The following is an 18193-nucleotide window of genomic DNA, read 5'->3' as shown; positions in this document are numbered from 1 at the left end:
CCTTTGTCCCTGGGCACCAACAGCTTAGTTATAGCTGTTGAAAACAATATTATGAGAGAGGTGCAGAGGAAGATACATTCTGGCCCTAAGAAATTGAGAGCTTTGAAGGGGAAGACCTTAAACTGGATTAGATACTGATGCTTTGTAGCACTGAGTTCAAAAGTTCTGGAGGCATCATGACAGAGAAGACCAAGGGATCTCCAGTAGACTGAAGCAGTAGTAGCAGTTGTAACCAGTGTGGAAACTCCTCCAGGAACCCCCAGCAGGTGGCAGCAGCTGTGGAAGAGGGCCCACACCTACCAGAGAACAGGAAGCTGCCATCAGCTGTGGGCCTGTCCAGCTCCAAGCAATTCCCACACTACCAGGAGTTCATTCAGAAGAGTAGCAAACCAGCAAGATGAACAGGAAAGAGGAGGAGGAAAAGGGACCAACTAAAAGGAAAATTATTACACAAGGTAGGGAACTGGGAGGCAGGAGAAAGAAAGAGCTGGGGGGAAGTAGGCAAAGATCCTAGAATTTGGGTCGAGGTGCTGAATCCATGGAGGATCCAGGCTCCACTTCAGTCAACCTGCTCCTGGAGCACTGCAACTTTTTAACACCACCACTATACAACAGCCTGGGAAGGGAAATTAATTCTTTATCTAAATGAATCTACAGGGGGAGGTGAGATAGGAGGAACATAATTAACTTAGTTTAAATCTGGCCATGACACTGGGGTTATAAAAACCCTGCTCTTGGAGAAAGTATAATAGAATATTCGATGACAAGTGATTAGGACCTTCATTTTAGGTTTCATCCAAAAGATAATTCAATGTATGTCCTCTTTAAATTAGATAATGAAGGTTAATAAAGAAAGGGAAATAATATATCAAAAACCAAGAAAGTGGTACAGGCAAAATATAGGGTATCAAGTAGCTAGTGAGTTCCTTACATTGATCAAAACAGCAACTTCTGTGACTAAGATATGGGTGGCCTCTGAAGACAGACTTTTCCAGTCTTCTTTTGCCAGAAAGATGGAAGCCCTTCTCAAGGGTTGTGAAGATAGCACGGGTGTTAAGTAAAATTGGGATGGATTTTTAGGGCTTTGACAGGAAGGAGGGGGACTCATTTAAAAAAATGTCTAGGAAAAGGATAGCGTGGTGGTTGTGAGAAGACATGGTAGACAACTAATATACTGCACTGTTCCAAACACTCAGTTTTAATAAATACCTTGAAATGCAGAGAAAAGGCAGTCAGACATATAGAAGACTAGAGCATCTTAGATGATTTGGTTTCATTTTTAGTTTGTGAGAATTTGTTTATTCTTTCTGGGATGACAGGTATTTTTCAGCTGGTGGAAATAGAGTTTTTATGTCAGATCAAGTTACTAAAAAAATTGTGGGGGAGGAGAGTTTATCATCTTTCATGAGGAATTCATTCAGCTTTTCACACTATACAAATAAAATGTATTTTTAGATATTCAAAAAAGTTGGAGAAGTTTGGTCATAGAAAAACAGCAGTGTAAATGGTATTTTAACAAAACAGAGCAAGTTCATTCCTTGAGTAACTGCACTGAAGTCATCTTTGTTGCTGGTCTTTAAACCCCTTCTGTTTCTGTTCCATCCTCATTTAGACAGGGTGACCAGAACTGACCACGGTATTCCAGGTCTGGGCATACAAAATAATATTTTCACTACATTAAGGGAGCACTCTCCCATAGTGAAAATCTTAAAGCCACCCTTGTTGGTATACTGTGTTTTTTGTTTGGTTGGAGTGTTTTTTTATTTTTGTTTTAAGTGTTTCCAATCTCTCCCTAGAATTATATCTTTCTAAATTCCACCTTCCTGGAGGAAATTCAAGCAGGAGGTGGGGTGCTCCTGGCAGATCTCCAATAGAGCTTCAGAGTGTATAGGAAGTTCCTTGCACATATTATATAAATATACAATAAATGACAGACAGTAACCTTTCTTCCTTTCCTTCACTCTAGATACATGCTATTAATCTGCTTATGAGCTTCCCCAACCTACGCTTCTTTTTCCAACGCTGATCTGACCATGGCTGTCCTAAAAGTAAAATTCACAAAAACTAAGAGAGACAAATTGGCTCAGATCCTGTGGATCCTCAACTGGGTTTCTGTAGCAACTGGTGTCATTCTCTTCAGTCTGGGTCTCTTTCTGAAAATAGAGATCAAGAAGCGCAGTGAGGTAATGGCAAAAGGGGAGATTAACTCTGTCCCCAACATGCTCATCTCAGTAGGGGTCATAGCTTGCATCATCAACTTCCTTGGTGGCAAAATCTGCTATGACTGTTCGGACACCAACAAGTTCTCCCGATGGAGGCTAGTCATGCTCCCTTACATTGTGTGCACCTTGTGCTTCACCTTCTGCATCCTGGTGGGTGCGGTCATGTGCTACACCATGAGGAATGAGTTGGAGGAGTCTCTTTATCTGGGATTGAGAGATGCTATTAAATTCTACAAGGACACAGACATCCCTGGACGGTGCTTCTTAAAGAAAACCATAGACCTATTACAAATTGGATTCCAGTGCTGTGGAAACAATGGCTTCAGAGACTGGTTTGAAATTCAGTGGATATCTGTTCGTTATCTGAATATGGCCTCCAAAGAGGTTTTGGAGTAAGTATTCATTGGTCATGATAGAAAGTTAGAGAAGGAACAAATCTTACCCCCACCCCCAAAAACCCCAGTCAAAAAGAATTTGTATTGAGCAAAAGGTAGAGGCATATTAGACAAGCAATATGCAAGGATAAGCACTGAAGGGTGGGGAAAGCAGGGCAAAGCTGGTTGTTGCACCTGCATTTGAAGATCAAACTCCAGTAGTTAGGGTTAGGACATTTTGGGAGTGAGGGAAAGAAGAGTTCTTCCAAAGATCACATTGATCAATTCTGGTGGTGTGTCCATCTCAAGGAAAGGAAGTACTTCTGTGATCAGATCAGCACAGAGATGTAACATAACACATGCAGAGTCTGCGTAATGTATCTGATGGTATCAGCCAAGTAGATAATGACAGCAATAGCACTTTGTTTCGGCCACATGGTCACCCTAAGTCCAAGGATGAACATAAGCTTAGTGTGGTAGCACTTAAGGGCACTATCTTGCTCAGTGAGAGTTTTGATGGATTTATAAAGGGAGCAGAAACAAGCCCTAAGTCCCCTGGACGTCTGTCTTTGAATAAGAGCTGTAGAGTCAAATCTGGAATGATCATTCTAGCAACAAAATGTGTTAACTATGTGGATGATAAAAAGTTGCCTTTTAAAAAAAACTTTTTGGTATATTACACAATACACTGAAATGTTCACTCCCTCTGTAAGGTGGCAAGTCAGCTACCCGGAGCAGTCTGCTCGTGAGTTTTCTGGAAGTGAAGGAAAACCATTGATTGTGCTGCCACCACATTGTCTGGTCATCTTTAATTGCATTTTAAAAAAATTGAAAGCTCCTCCTTCACATACACGACTCCACATTTCTAAGTTCAAGGCTCATTGCGCTTCCACCCTGGAGAGTTAATGACATTGCACATGCCATATACATTACATAAAAAGATGGGGGACGGAGGGAAACTCAGGAGAAAAGTTGCATGTGTTGGTGCTAGTTTCCCATGAAAATCATGAAGAGGGAAGTGGTGCACTTAAAAGAAGACTGCAGTAATTCTTTCTTAGATAACATAAAAAGTAACAATCAGAATGTTAAAGAAGCACCTGACAAAGTAGTTTGTGATAATTCTTGAAAAGGTTTTAAAAAATCTTCACTAAGGAGATTTGTGTAGCTGTGTAACCTCTGAGAGCTGACCATATTAATGATAATTCCAACAGGAAGACATGTATCAAGACAGAAAGATCAGAGCTGCAGCTAGACACAGGAAGTTTTATCTTTTCCCCTCCCCATTTCATTTTCCAGAAGTCTAGAAAGTCTGCATAAGAACCCGGGGGGGAAAATCTGCTTTTCTCGTCTTCCTGTCTTCTTACAAGTCATCAAACTGTTACTTTGGCTGCTTCCTGCTTTATTATGTATATTTAATTATTTTATACATGACTCTTCAAAGAAATAAACAAGTTATGCTTTTCACTGTATCAAGCAAATCAACATTATTTGCAGTTTTTCTTTAATACACAAGCAGCAGGAAGGGAAAAATGTGTTGTGAGATACCCGCATGGTTGGTGGGGAGAGAGCAGAACTCTGATGAAAGAACTAAGAAAGGTTAGCCAAGGCTGTGCAAATGTTATTGAAACCTGCCTCATTTCAGCTTTCATATCAAGCTCAGAATGTGGGCCAGGCTTGTCAAAAGATTTGAAAACCTCTCAGGAAAACCTCAGCCCAAGATCTGAGCAAGTCTGGACTGATTGGCCGGTTGATGTCAAAGCTACTCAAAACTCACAACTTTTGATCATTTCAACATGAAGCTAAGGAAAACAACACACTTCAATTGGATTGGAGTGAGTTTTTGGCTATGTTTGAACTCCAGATTCAGTGGGCATGAACCCAGGTGATGTGAAACCAAAGATCCAGTTTGCATAAAGCTTGGAAATTGAAATTGCAGTTATTACTACTAAGCATTTACATAGTGCTGGAGGTTTACCAAGGTCTTCAGAGAGCATATGTAAAGCACACACCTCCTGGGTGTGGTATTCTGTCTCATCTAGTGGCACCGAGACCACTTAGAGACAGATTAATGAGTCTGCTCTGTAGCCTTAACTACAAGCCATATGGCTTTTAGCTCATACAGTCGAGGCTCATGCACAAAGCTCCAGAGGTCCTAGGTTAGATTTTGTCCGCCGATGACCAGGGTCTCTCGGTGTTACACATAGATAAGACACCTTTCCTGCCCAGAGCCGTTTACCATGTAAATAAAATAAGGCTTAGGATAACTGTGTAGGAGAAGGAGTGTGGGGGAAGTATTGACAAGAGAGGGCAGATTGATTGAAGAGGTGTTTTAAAGCATGGTTCTACTTTGAAAAGTGATATAACTGTTATACTCAGCAGATCGGCTCTCCATGGGAGCTCCCAACAATATCAGCTGACCTTTGGAGATAAAAGTAAAATGAATTGCTTTTTCATTCCTGTCAGTCCTGCAGAAAAAATGCTGTTCTGTGTCACGTCTCATCACGAAAATATTTGCTTATACGGCACCATTAATGCACATGGTGCACTGTGTAGACAAATAAAACAATGTCCCTGCTCTGTAGAGCCTCCAATCTACATTAAACCACACTAGGATAAGAAATGGTAACAAACGCTGGAAGTTGTAGAAGGGGGACAAAGGCGCTAATAACAAGATCATGTGATTGCTTTGGTTAGTTACAAGCACATCCTTGGAGTGTAAAAGTAAACAGGGTTACCTGTTTTTGTTCACCATAAAAATGCCTGCTGCAAGAACCCATGTAATTTGATTACACTAAATTAAGGTAGTAAATTCTAATGAGCATCTCCCCACGTTGCCCAGTCTTCTTACCCATAACATTTCTGCCACTGGTACAGCAGTAGCAAATTCCAACATTAACTGTCAGAATTTGCTATTTGCCATCACTGAGGGAAGTACTATGGCAATGGGGAGACACCCATAAGATTTTTGAACCTTCTGTTATAGATATTAGAAATAGAGTACCCTTCTCACCACAGCTACTTGGAGTGAGCAACAAGGAAATGAAAAAAAAAAATGCCTGGGAATAAAAGAATGCTTAGGGCCCCAGAAAATGAGTGAGTTTTAACAATCACCATGTAGCTAATGGATTCATGTCATTGACATACAGGGGCCATTATTCTGTCATTTTAGAGTTGGGGCGGGGGGGGACACTGGGAGTACGGATCATGAGTAAAGGGGAACTACAGCCAAGGTAGGAATTTTTTCCTTCCCCATTTGATCTGTCCACCCTCTCCTTTCCCCTCCACTACAGTTTCTTTCCTGGCCTCAGTTCCGTGTCTCTTTGGTTCACCTTCCTGTTCTCCTGACAATTTGTTGTTCTGACACTTACACTAGTTATACTCTATGCACTTTGACTGATGAGGATCTTTTATCTCTCATTCATTCTGCTGCCATTAGCAGGAGTAGAATAGCTCAGAGAATGAGAGCAGCAAAATTAAGGTAGAGACTCTACAAGACGGAGGAGTTCATGCTTACCTCATTCCTGTAGCTGATAAAGCAGGTAACCTCCCTGAGATTTGGTGGTAGCTCACTGAGGGATAAAATTTTGACAGGATGTTAAACAAGTAACTTCAGTATTTCTAACAGGACCACTAGCAAAATAAAGAGAGGGGACGTTCATGTATAGTAAATGGTCAGGGAATACATGTCATTCCAGCCATGTCAGATGGATACAATGTTCAACAGTCAATAAGCAATCTCTCATGGTTACTGTGGCTCACATTTGTTCCTGTATTGGCTGACGTTTTGTAGACATTTCTGTGTTACAAAAAACACTATAGAAGCAGAGATGCTAGCAAAACACAGCATTATAATGCTCTGTCCTGCACTAGAATTGTACCAAGAAAACCAAATTATAGTTTTTGCTTTTTTAATATTCTCAGTGCAGGTGTCTAGAAAGATTCTCCATATCATCATTGAATCCACTCCCTGCAAATGCAGGACACAGCCCCTCATCAGAGGTCATAATTAACATAGAACTGATACTACACTTGAGGAAACACTTTAGCAGAAATTTCTCCTTTCCACATTGAACAGCCTGGCATGTTGGGGAAATGTATTCTCATTCTTCCTACTCCACCTTTGAAAGGTCTGCAGCTATCCACAGTTAGGATGTAGCTTCTAAACAACAGCAGCAGAAATTGCCAATGTATCTATTGCTGCTGCTACCAGCTCTATAATGCCTTTACTTTCCATCTTGTTGCAGCCGTCTGAAAAGTAATGTTGATGGGAAGTTCTTGGTGGATGGAGTGCCCTTCAGCTGCTGCAATCCAAATTCACCACGGCCTTGTATCCAATACCAGCTTACAAATAACACCGCTCACTATAATTATGATTTTCTGATGGAGGAGCTCAATATCTGGATGAAGGGATGCAGGCAGGCCCTGCTGGATTACTACACTGGTATCATGAGGTCAATTGGGCTTACTGTGCTCATCATCTGGTTGTTTGAGGTAAGGATTGAGAAGGTGGTTTGTGAGAGATTCCTATATCAGAACTGGGAGGTGAACACTTCCAGGCTGCCTGACCTCTGGAAACAGGAATGGGAATGACTAGAGTGTAATGTGCAAGAGGCACATCTGCAATCACCAAGTGACTTGGTCAGCTAATGTCTCCAATACAATTCCAGAAACACTTTCTTGAGTACAGGCAGTTTTCTCAAAGTCCATAACAGGAGAATCAAATCTCCCTGAAAATTATAACTACAAGAAATCATGTATATAGCACTGTAAATGTATAAACAGATTAAGACATTCCTTGCCCTGAAGAGTTTACAATCTGAGACAAACAGGACAAGACACTGGATAGCAGATTAGGTGAGGAAGGTGTAAGTATTACAGATGGGAAAAAAAGAGAAAAAATGGCTTGAAAAAGTGAATTTTAAGAAGGAATCTGAGGAAAGAGAGGGAGACTAAAATAAACTGTTAATCTTATCTATGAATCAAGCTTTGGATTAATATCAGTATCTCAGAGTGCCCTGCTGGGGGTTATCATACAGCTAGAAAATACCATTATGGAACACATGTTCAGCTGCAGCCTCCAGCTCTGCAACCAAAATAGCCATGTAGACAAACTGTTTGCATCTGCAAAAATGCATTCATGCTGTTGTGGGCTGCAGAGAAAACTGACTGGAAGCTTTGATCCACATTCAAAGGAGCCCAATGGCAGAGATTAAAAAGCAGTCTTCATCCCTCTTTAATAGTAGTTTGATATTTCTGATTGTAACATTAAACATTTTGTTTTAAAACGTTATACAGCAACAATTTTCAGATCAGACAGATTCTTGCATCTTCACTGAAATACATTCATGCAATATGTATTTATGTTCTGGGGAAGGATCTGCCACTGAAAATTTCACTACGCATTTTAAAGGTGCCAGAAATCATCAGTACTGCTCTTCCTGCCAAACCAGGCCTCATTTGCCTTTTAAACAGCCACCACCTCATTCCAATGTACCTTTGGAAACTTTGAAAAATTCAGTCTCTGGAATCCACTAGGAAAACTACCCTCCAGGTTGTCATTGATCTATGGGGGTGGGAAGCTTTTTCCCCTAAGATTAGACTGTAGGCTATCTCCTTTCAATTCCTGCATTGAAATGTAGGTACATGACTGAATCCTGAATGATGAAAGCTCATTGAATAAAACTGGGTCTCCATGGATGCGAATGACAAAATTCCCATTTACTGAGAGGAATCACAGGCCTCAATCCCAAGCCCATGGGTCTCCAGGTAGGGTCCAGTCCATAACTGCCTCCCAGCGGCTCATAAGAGTAACTAGGGAAAGATCCAGTGAAGCATTAGCTGATAGAGGGCCCTGCCCCCAAAGCTCCTGAGAGGGGGAACATCCAGCCCCCCAATTGGCTGAGGGACTCTATATAAACCAGGAAGTAACAGCAGGAAGTTGTCAGCAGTGGTTCTCAACCTGCAATCTGCTTGCAGCCTAATCTTAGGATTACCACCTTTTTAATTGCTGGAAACCAGACACCTGAGGCCCCATCTCTTCCTCCCAAGGCTCACAATGGTAAATACGTTGAGAACCACTTAACTAGAGGAATCCCTGGCTGGCTGCTACTATGGACCCCTCCTGCTTACCTGACTCCTGAGCCCTGCATTCCTGCCTGATCCCAGTTCCTGTTTCCCCACCTGCTCCTGGTTCTGGTCTTCCTATCCCAGACTCCTGTTCACTCCCAGTTCCTACTATACTCCAGGTCCCTGCTCCCCTGCCTTCCACTAGGTGTGACTCAGCCGCAACCACTAGGTCTAACTGCCCACGCCCCACTCACTGCATTTACTTCATTTGGTCCAGGATTTCACACCTCATGCCTAATGGTGCCAGTAAGTAATGGAAGCACTTCAGGCTGAAGTACTCAAAAGAAATTCTATCCTATCCTTTGCTGTAGTGAGAATTCTAACTAAAGTACAGGGGTTTAATAAAACTCTCTGTGGTGGTGTCAAGGTTCCTCCCCCACTCTGAACGCTAGGGTACAGATGTGAGGACCTGCATGAAAACCTCCTAAGCTTATCTTTACCAGCTTAGGTCAAAACTTCCCCAAGGTACAAAATATTCCACCCTTTGTCCTTGGATTGGCCGCTACCACCACCAAACAAATACTGGTTACTGGGGAAGAGCTGTTTGGAAACGTCTTTCCCCCCAAAATACTTCCCAAAACCTTGCACCCCACTTCCTGGACAAGGTTTGGTAAAAAGCCTCACCAATTTGCCTAGGTGACTACAGACCCAGACCCTTGGATCTTAAGAACAATGAACAATCCTCCCAACACTTGCACCCCCCCTTTCCTGGGAAATGTTGGATAAAAAGCCTCACCAATTTGCATAGGTGACCACAGATCCAAACCCTTGGATCTGAGAACAATGAAAAAGCATTCAGTTTTCTTACAAGAAGACTTTTAATAGAAATAGGAGTAAATAGAAGTAAAGAAATCCCCTCTGTAAAATCAGGATGGTAGATACCTTACAGGGTAATTAGATTCAAAACATAGAGAATCCCTCTAGGCAAAACCTTAAGTTACAAAAAAGATACACAGACAGAAATAGTTATTCTATTCAGCACAATTCTTTTCTCAGCCATTTAAAGAAATCATAATCTAACACATACCTAGCTAGATTACTTACTAAAAGTTCTAAGGCTCCATTCCTGGTCTATCCCCGACAAAAGCAGCATATAGACAGACAGAGACCCTTTGTTTCTCTCCCTCCTCCCAGCTTTTGAAAGTATCTTGTCTCCTCATTGGTCATTTTGGTCAGGTGCCAGCGAGGTTACCTTTAGCTTCTTAACCCTTTACGGGTGAGAGGAGTTTTCCTCTGGCCAGGAGGGATTTTAAAGGGGTTTACTCTTCCCTTTATATTTATGACAGGTGGTATTTTCTCTAATACTTTCAGGAGACTTGTTAGATCTATTACTGGATCTCAACAGTTCTACCCAATACTAATAATCACACTAATGTCTAAAGGACACAGCCACCAGTGGAATTCAAGCTGTAATATGCACTCCATAGTTAACTATTATCCTTTTCTTACAGATCTCTGTACTTATTGGGGTCCGTTACCTGCAAACGGCAATGAAGAATGTTCTCCTATTGGGTGATCCAGAGTGCGAGTCAGATGGCTGGTTACTGGAGAACAGCTTTGTAGAAACTGCCAAATACAACTTCAGCATCATTAAGAACCTTGGCAAAGCCAATCAGATCTCCACTGTCTCAGAGATGAACGATCCCAATATAGATGTTCAAACTGCAAACTATGGTCCAGACAATGTTCCATCAAAATCCATCCCCAAAGCTAGCTAGACATGACAGATGCTTTATTGAAGACCTAAATATGGTTTGATACCTTAACTGCAATCCTGAAGTTACCAGATTTTTCACTGGTGGGAAATGGGAACACTAACTGGGTAATTGGACAAATCACAGCGTGGTGGCGGCAAGTCCAAAAGCTGAGACTCCTTGGGCTGGATATAGCTTCTGTAGGCCAGAGTTCCTGTCCTTCTGGCTTCTTTACTCACTCTTGTGAAAGCCCTGCTTTTTAATACTGCATAAAATGATATGGCATGGATTAATAGAGTTTTCCCCCATCTCTCGCTGCATATCCTGCCCCACATATTCCTCACATGGTCTGAAAAACATGAAAATCAGAGCGAAGACTATATAGCAGAGGAGAGTCAGAATGGACACCTATGAAGGAGCTACTATTTCAGTCTTTCTACATTTGAATTATAAAGTTCTTTAAGAAATGACAAACTATCAAATGAAAGTGCTGCTACAATAAAATCCAAGTGAACGTGCTAAATTTGGACAAATTCCCAGCGTATTACTGAGCTTCAAAAGGGAATTTATTAGCTAACTGCAATCAAGTTGAAATGGTAGAGTAAGAAAATGCAAGTTAATTTTGCATAATTTTTTTTAAAAAACCCTGAAATCTGTCTTCAACTATGACTGTTCTTTCTCACACTTTAGTCTTTCAAAAGTCAATGGAAGTTGCAAGAAGAAATCCCATTCAATGAAATTTTATGCAGGAAATAAACTGGAAGCTTAATGCTAAGAATATTAAAATGTTGAAATTAGAGTTGTACCAACAAACAAAACACACTAACAAAAAGCAAACAGCACTTCTCATAAACAGATGTATTGTAGAATAAGATATAATCCCTTCTTCCTGCCCCCAACCTCCCAAAAATCCCCTACTCTGTCCAAATAACTGCTACAGATTCGGGAGGTGAAATACTGGAGATTATTTGGGCCCAGTGAAGACAGAATGGTACTCTCTTTCCCATTCTGTCACTTTCCTAGATGACCAGCCTGGTCCTTTGAATGTTGGTGTGAGATTCATCAATAGCATGACAATATATTGTACACATCACATACTAAGCTGATTAATATGTAGCTAAAGATACAGAACAGGCCAAATAAAACATTTTTACTTCATACTTTTTTTGTTAACTTATTTGTTGGAATGTGTCTTTGGGCACCTCATACATTTCATTTAAATAACCAAATACAATAAAGAAACAGTTTTCTGTATCTCCCTGCTGCCAAAACAGAGCCATGCATCCCATTGTTATATTGTACAATAGTTACAGTGAAACAATTCCCTTGATTATCCAAACTTATTCAATGTTTCCTATAACATTAGACTAAACAAGGATATACTGTAGATAAGATGTATCTTATGGGTAATTTAGGCTCTGAGACAGCAAGATACTTAGGCACATGTCTATGGATTTCAAATTGGACTACTCAAATGCTTTAAAGGGTAGGTATGGGTTTATGTACTTTGCTGATTGGGGCCTTAGTTAGAACCATTCTCCTTCATCAGTGAGAAACTATACATAGCCATGATTAATCCTTGACTCCAAAGATCTGAGGATCCCTAGAATAATTGTTCATAGCAATTTACACCAGTGCATCCTTTCTGAAAACATGACATTCAAGTTACAATGTCCATAGTTGGTGCTAAACTAAATGAGAGATGACTATGAAAATAAAATAATGAAAAACATTAAAATGAGCATTTGCAGTTAAAAACAAAATCTCTGGAGAAAAGGTAGCATTCAAATTCTCTGCCAGTTTTTCATTTACTGTAACAATTACTTACTTGGGATCTACATTTGAGAAATTCAAGAAATCAGCTCCGTTGGAGTGAAAATATAATTCAGCTTTAGTAGGCCACCACATAATGTTTCCCAGAACTGGCAAACATTGCAGTTGGTTGTCTGTGTGCCAATCCTCAGTGCAAGTGCTGAAAATTCCTTTTCTGATTAGAATGCATTGCTTAATGAGAAATGTAGAGGCATAAAACCAGACCATTTGCATCTAGACAGCATGCTGTAGCTAAATTATCTTAATTGAACAAAAACCTTATTACAATACAAACTCCGGGATGTTTGTTTAAATTGATTTGAATAAAGTTTGTTTTTAAAAGATTATACTTGAACTAGTTTTTGATTCCTGGAATTTTTCAAAGTAAAACCCAACAAGCTAAAAGCATAGAAAATATTCTTTTTCTTTAGGTGCGTACTGAAACAATTTATCACTTTATAAAAGGCATCATTGTACACTGACCATTAAAATGTGTTGTGAAATTTAAATGGATCCCTGTGAAATTTGCCATTTGGTTCAGTGAAAAAAATTGTACTTTTTCCTCATTAAAACAGCTTTAACAATAGAGATGTTAGTCTAGCCTTTCTGGACAATGGCTTACTTAACTGTTACTAACTTAGGACAAACAGTGCATACCCTTGAGGATAAAGAAATAAAGTAAGATTCAGTTTGGGAAAAAATCCTTAAAAAAATATATTAAATCTGGGGGAAATAATCTAAAACACAAGGCAGGGATTGTCTCTTTTCTGTTTTTATACAGCACTGAGCACAATGGGGACCTAGACCTTTGGATGCTATCACTTGCTCAGCCCCATTGTTTTCAAATTATGTCTTCAGTGACACCTGTATAGTTCCACTGCCTTCAGTGAGTTTACACAAAAGACTGGAATAAAGTAAAGAATTTTATTGATTCAGGAGGAGGAATTGCATCCACATATCTCTCTCTTTTCGTCTCTACAAGGCTAGCAGGAGTAAAGAATCATCAAATTTTGGTTACTAAAGCCAGCAAATATGACTCATTACATGTAAGGAGAAGATTGTTTAGCATAAAGGTACCATTTTACATAGTCACACCACACTTTTACTTTATTCTGTCCTCTATCCACAGAGGCATAGTGTGAGCAGTAGTGCAAACATCCTCCAGTGAGGACAGTGGTTTAGCCTTACACTAGCAGGACCTGCTCTGGGAGGAAAGTCTAGTTAATACTTCATCTCTTTGATTATGATGCCAACAATGGCACCAGGTGTGAGAATGATTTTGTGATGTGAACACCTGGGTATGGAATTGAGGATCAGTACACATTTCACAGAGATCCGTTCATGAACAGCCACATGGCAATACGTTTGATCACTACTGGTAAAGATTGGAAAACTTCTTACTGATCATTTATTTTATGCAAGCAGTCTAACCCCACAATTCTGGGCATCTGGGCTGCTCTCCCAACGTGGATCACATTTTGGCACTGTACGCTCTGGCCACGTCCCCTCTGCTTCTCCTTGCCATCATCCAAGTTATTTCCAAGATGTAAAACATGCATATCATTAAAAAATATTCCAGAAACAATGAAATAACTACACTAGACCAAGAAATATGATTCTATGGCAATGATTCCACTTAATACAGTAGAACCTCAGAGTTACGAACACCTTGGGAATGGAGTTTGTTTGTAACTCTGAAATGTTTCTAACTGAACAAAACGTTTTGGTTGTTGTTTCAAAAGTTTACAACTGAACATTGACTTAATACTGCTTTGAAACTTTACTATGCAGAATAAAATGTTGCTTTTAACCATCTTAATGTAAATGAAACAAACACAGAAACAGTTTTGTTACTTTGTCAATTTTTTTTTTAAAAAAACCTTTCCTTTAAATGTAAACTACTTAAAAATAAACAAACAGTACTGTGTTGTATTTGATTTTGGGGGGGAGGGGGTGTCTCTGCTGCTGCGTGACTATGTACTTCTGATTCCAAATGAGGTGTGTGGTGGACTGGTCAGTTTATAACTCTGATGTTCATAACTCTGAGGTTCTACTGTATCTGACCTGTAGCTCATCAGCCATCTAGGGTGGGTAGAATTGTGGGAGATGCTGCTTGCAAAAAGGAAATTTTCGGTAAGAAGTTTTCTGTTCTGCAGCCCAGTGTCTCCAACAGTTCTGGATGTCTGGAAAGTAGCAAGCAATGATCATATGTAGGGAGGATTATGAAACAAGAGTTTGTACCACCGCCTTTTTATGTTCTCGTTTAAAAAGTCCATATTATTTCTGGGCCACTGACTGCAGCATCTTCCTGTCAAAGAAGTATTCTGCAGAAGATAGAAAGTCCACATTGAACTGCTTAGCTGTAGGCCAAGTGGCCACTTTGCAGATTTCCAAAGTGGATGCACTTGCATGCTCCGCCCATGAGGTTAAGGATCTTGTGGAGTTCACCGTGATCCCTTCTGAGAGAGGAACGTCAGATGATTTGTAGGCTTCCACAATACATAGTCTAATCCACCTAAATATGGGGGACTTGGAAACGCTAAGTCCCTGCCATTTTGAGTGGAAGGACACGAAGAGAGAGGCTGATTTTCTCATGGTTTCTGTACTCGAGATAAATAACAGAAGAGCCTTGAAAATCTAAGAATTCTGGTGTTCTTAGCACCAACTTTGTGTTTCATGAAGACAAGGAAGGATTCTACATAGAGAAGGCTGCCAGCTCCAACACTCACATGACAGACATGACAGCTACTAAGAAACAAGTCTTAATGGATAAATAAAAGGCTGACACTGAAGTCAAAGTTTCAAAGGGATGGCTTGTCAGGTTCTCAAAATCAGCAGAAACAGTGGTCTGACCACTGGTCTCACTAATCAAACTGCTCGACAGAATCTGGCAATCTGTGGATTGTCTTCCAAGGAGCCTCAGGATCCTGCAAATAGCACACTACTAAGAGCAGATAGCTGACATGCAACTGTACTGTGCTGAAAATCTCTGTCTGTGCCTTCGTGGAGGATGTCCAGAATGGTCAGAATTCCAGGATTTGCATTGGGCTCGTCTAGAATCTGGACTAGATAAAAGTATGCTTTTAATGTTGATACTATCCTAGATGAAAGCAGTGTCTTAATCACTCTGGAGGAGTTAACTGACCCAGGGAGGAGGAATAATGTTGAAGAAAGAGAATGCTGCTCCCCACTGCCCAAAAACTGAGCAGAAAACCCCCCCTAAAAGTAGAAGAGTCAGGGTGGGAGCAACAGAAACTGCCACTGTCTGCTGCTGCAAAGGCAGAGTATCTGGTGGCAAGCAGGAACAGAGGATGTGTGGCCAGAGCGTGGAGTGCCAAAACACTGAACACTCCATGAAGCTAAAAAGAGAAAAGCAGTCCAGGAGTCCAGAACTATGGGAGATGCTGGGCTGCAGAAATTATTCATTATTGTACAGCGGTGATACTGACAGCCCCCAGTCAGGGATTAAGACCCATGTATAGCTAGGTACTGTACGTATGTATTATGAAAAGATGGACCCTGCCCTGAAGACTTTAGGATGAATCTCCAGCACTAATTTGAAAACCTCAACCATGTATTGACAAAGATATACCTTTTTAATGAACATTTTCATTACTTTGAAGATTAATTTCATGAACCTCACGATGTATTATTTGTTTTCTCTTTATTAGATTTGCTAGACAGTGAACCTCTCATATCCCACAGATCTAACCTACTGTGTTGCAACCTGCTGGCAAAGTAGTTTTGGCTCTCAGAGTTTTTAATATCATAACTACTGTACCAAGGAAAACAAACTAAATTAGCAGCACAGACCCTCTCCCTAATTCTCATTAATTTACAAAGACACAAAGCATTAGCAAGCCAAGCCTGTAAACCATGGCATCTGCTCAGGTACAAAAATAAATACGATTTGCAGGGGACTTATCCTATTTGTCATCAATGCTTAATCCAATCAGAATTAACAAGGACAATACATTTCTGCATTAAATACTTGAAACTTCTTGGGTTAGGAACTCACTTCTGCCTCAAAAAGACCCCAATCTGTGCTGTTCTTAATAGAGTTAAAAACAAAAGCAGTGATTTAATATTCAACTTCTGATGAAACAATTACAGCAGTTCCCTAATAAGCTGCAAGATGATGATCTTTAGCCATTTAAAGGTTTCTGGTCATCACTGAGGATGCTGTAATAAAAATCCATCTTCAAACTTGCTCTGGGTTCATAATGAAATGGAAGAAAAATACTTACATGATTAACAATTTTTTTTAAAAATGTGAATATACCTCCTGGATATAAAATACAATATATTTAGTTGGAAAGGACATTTTTGTTGTAATTCTTTATTAGAGGGTATAAGGAACAAAGTTTTTAACCAATTTGTTCTTTAGGATCTAGCAACATCTCAATTTTTTAAAATTTTAAAATTTTGTTTACTATAATACATTGCCTCAAGACAAATGAAACATTCAAAGTTCAAAAGCTTGCAGCAACTTGTTACTAATACACATTTGCTTTATATAAAAATACATCCAGGGCAATGTTTTAAGTTTCCCATATGAAGGTATTTTTCATCCAGTGATAGAAGATAAAAGGTAAAGGGTACTTGAGTACAGGTGGAGTCTTCAGCTGTAAGGTGGCCTTGGATCACTTAGATGGATGATCCTTTATTCCAATACACACAGGTGGACTCTTATTCCTGTGCAGACACACCCATCAGTGCAGAACCAGGGCTTCTACATGGCACTGAATTAGGGAAATACATATGCCTAGGTCATTTTGATAGCTGATTAAGACATTTTAATTTCATTGTCACCACCAATAAGAAACATGACTTGCAGAAAGAACTCTGGGATAAGAACTCGCAAGACTCCTACTTCAGACATTAGTTCAAGCAGCAATTCTACAATGCATTGGGGTGAACTGTGCACGAAAACTAGACCCATTCTCACCGTATCCCAGGACTCACACAATATCAATACAGTATATTTTATGCATTTTAGAGGACAGAGACATCCTGTTCTGTAGCATTGACACAGCCCCTCAATGCTGATCCCATTATGGCTCATATTGCATCAAATGCCCAGTCAGCACCAGCTGCATCAGAGCATGCCATGCAGTATCATCCAACCAAGTGCAAAGTCTGAAGCCTCCTCCTCAAATTATGCTTGGTAGAAGCCATATTGATCACCAACCTGGTATAAAACAACACATACTGAAACCTTGAATTCTGAATCCTTGACACCCCAATCTCTTGAGAGATGCAAAATCAATGAAACTAAATACCAATCTCAGCCCTAATTCACACCTCTTTTAACACTTTTCCATCTTGCCTCATCACTACATATACCAAGGCACTCCCAACTTAACCCCTCCTCCTCAGGGTTGTATTTCCTCACTGTTCTACCAGCTCAGGCACCCTAAAAGGTGACTTTCGAAGGGATATAGCTAACCACAGAAAAGGAGCGTAGCAGCCTGCCCTGGAGGGTAATTTATATTTTCTGTATTCAAAAATTACATTTTGTATAACAGCAAAATACAGTTAAAATAGATCAAACCGACCATGCAACACAATTAGAAGACTGAATGGAAGAATAAGACCAATACTTTCTCTGAAGAAGACTATAAATATGAACTAGGCAAATAATCAGTTAGGAGAGTTGGATGACTCATTTAGGTTTTCATCCTATACCTTGAAGAAGAGACTGTTATAATTGGACTTTAAGATTTCTGGACTTTATGGAGTATAGAGTATAAAGTAGAGACTTCAACCACTAAATCAAAGTGTGTGCTGACTAAGCCCTTGTAGCTGGAATTTTACAAGTTGTATGCCAAGATATGTGAAATATGTAAGAATTTTTTATTCCGTAAAAAATGCAGCCATGCTTTTTCTAAACCAGCAGCTCTCCACCTTTAATATACTTCAGACCATTTTTGCAGAAGATTCTTACAGACCCATCTCTCTTCCA

The 18193-nt window shown here is 40.0% G+C and overlaps 1 protein-coding gene across 1 annotated transcript; it reads left to right on the top strand.

The window, feature by feature from the left end:
- Window positions 1-1243: 1243 nt before the first annotated feature.
- On the top strand, window positions 1244-10760 carry LOC102945028 (photoreceptor outer segment membrane glycoprotein 2). Its single transcript, XM_007055754.4, has 3 exons — window positions 1244-2614; window positions 6841-7087; window positions 10174-10760. The coding sequence occupies exons 1-3, from the start codon at window positions 2034-2036 to the stop codon at window positions 10438-10440; spliced, it is 1095 nt and encodes a 364-aa protein (XP_007055816.1). The 5' UTR covers window positions 1244-2033; the 3' UTR covers window positions 10441-10760.
- The last annotated feature ends 7433 nt before the right edge of the window (window positions 10761-18193 follow it).

The sequence above is a fragment of the Chelonia mydas genome, chromosome 6 (assembly GCF_015237465.2).
Source record: "Chelonia mydas isolate rCheMyd1 chromosome 6, rCheMyd1.pri.v2, whole genome shotgun sequence".
NCBI classification, from domain to species: domain Eukaryota; kingdom Metazoa; phylum Chordata; order Testudines; family Cheloniidae; genus Chelonia; species Chelonia mydas.
The sequence above is the reverse complement of the archived record's forward strand: the minus strand, read 5'-3'. Positions and strand labels throughout refer to the sequence as shown.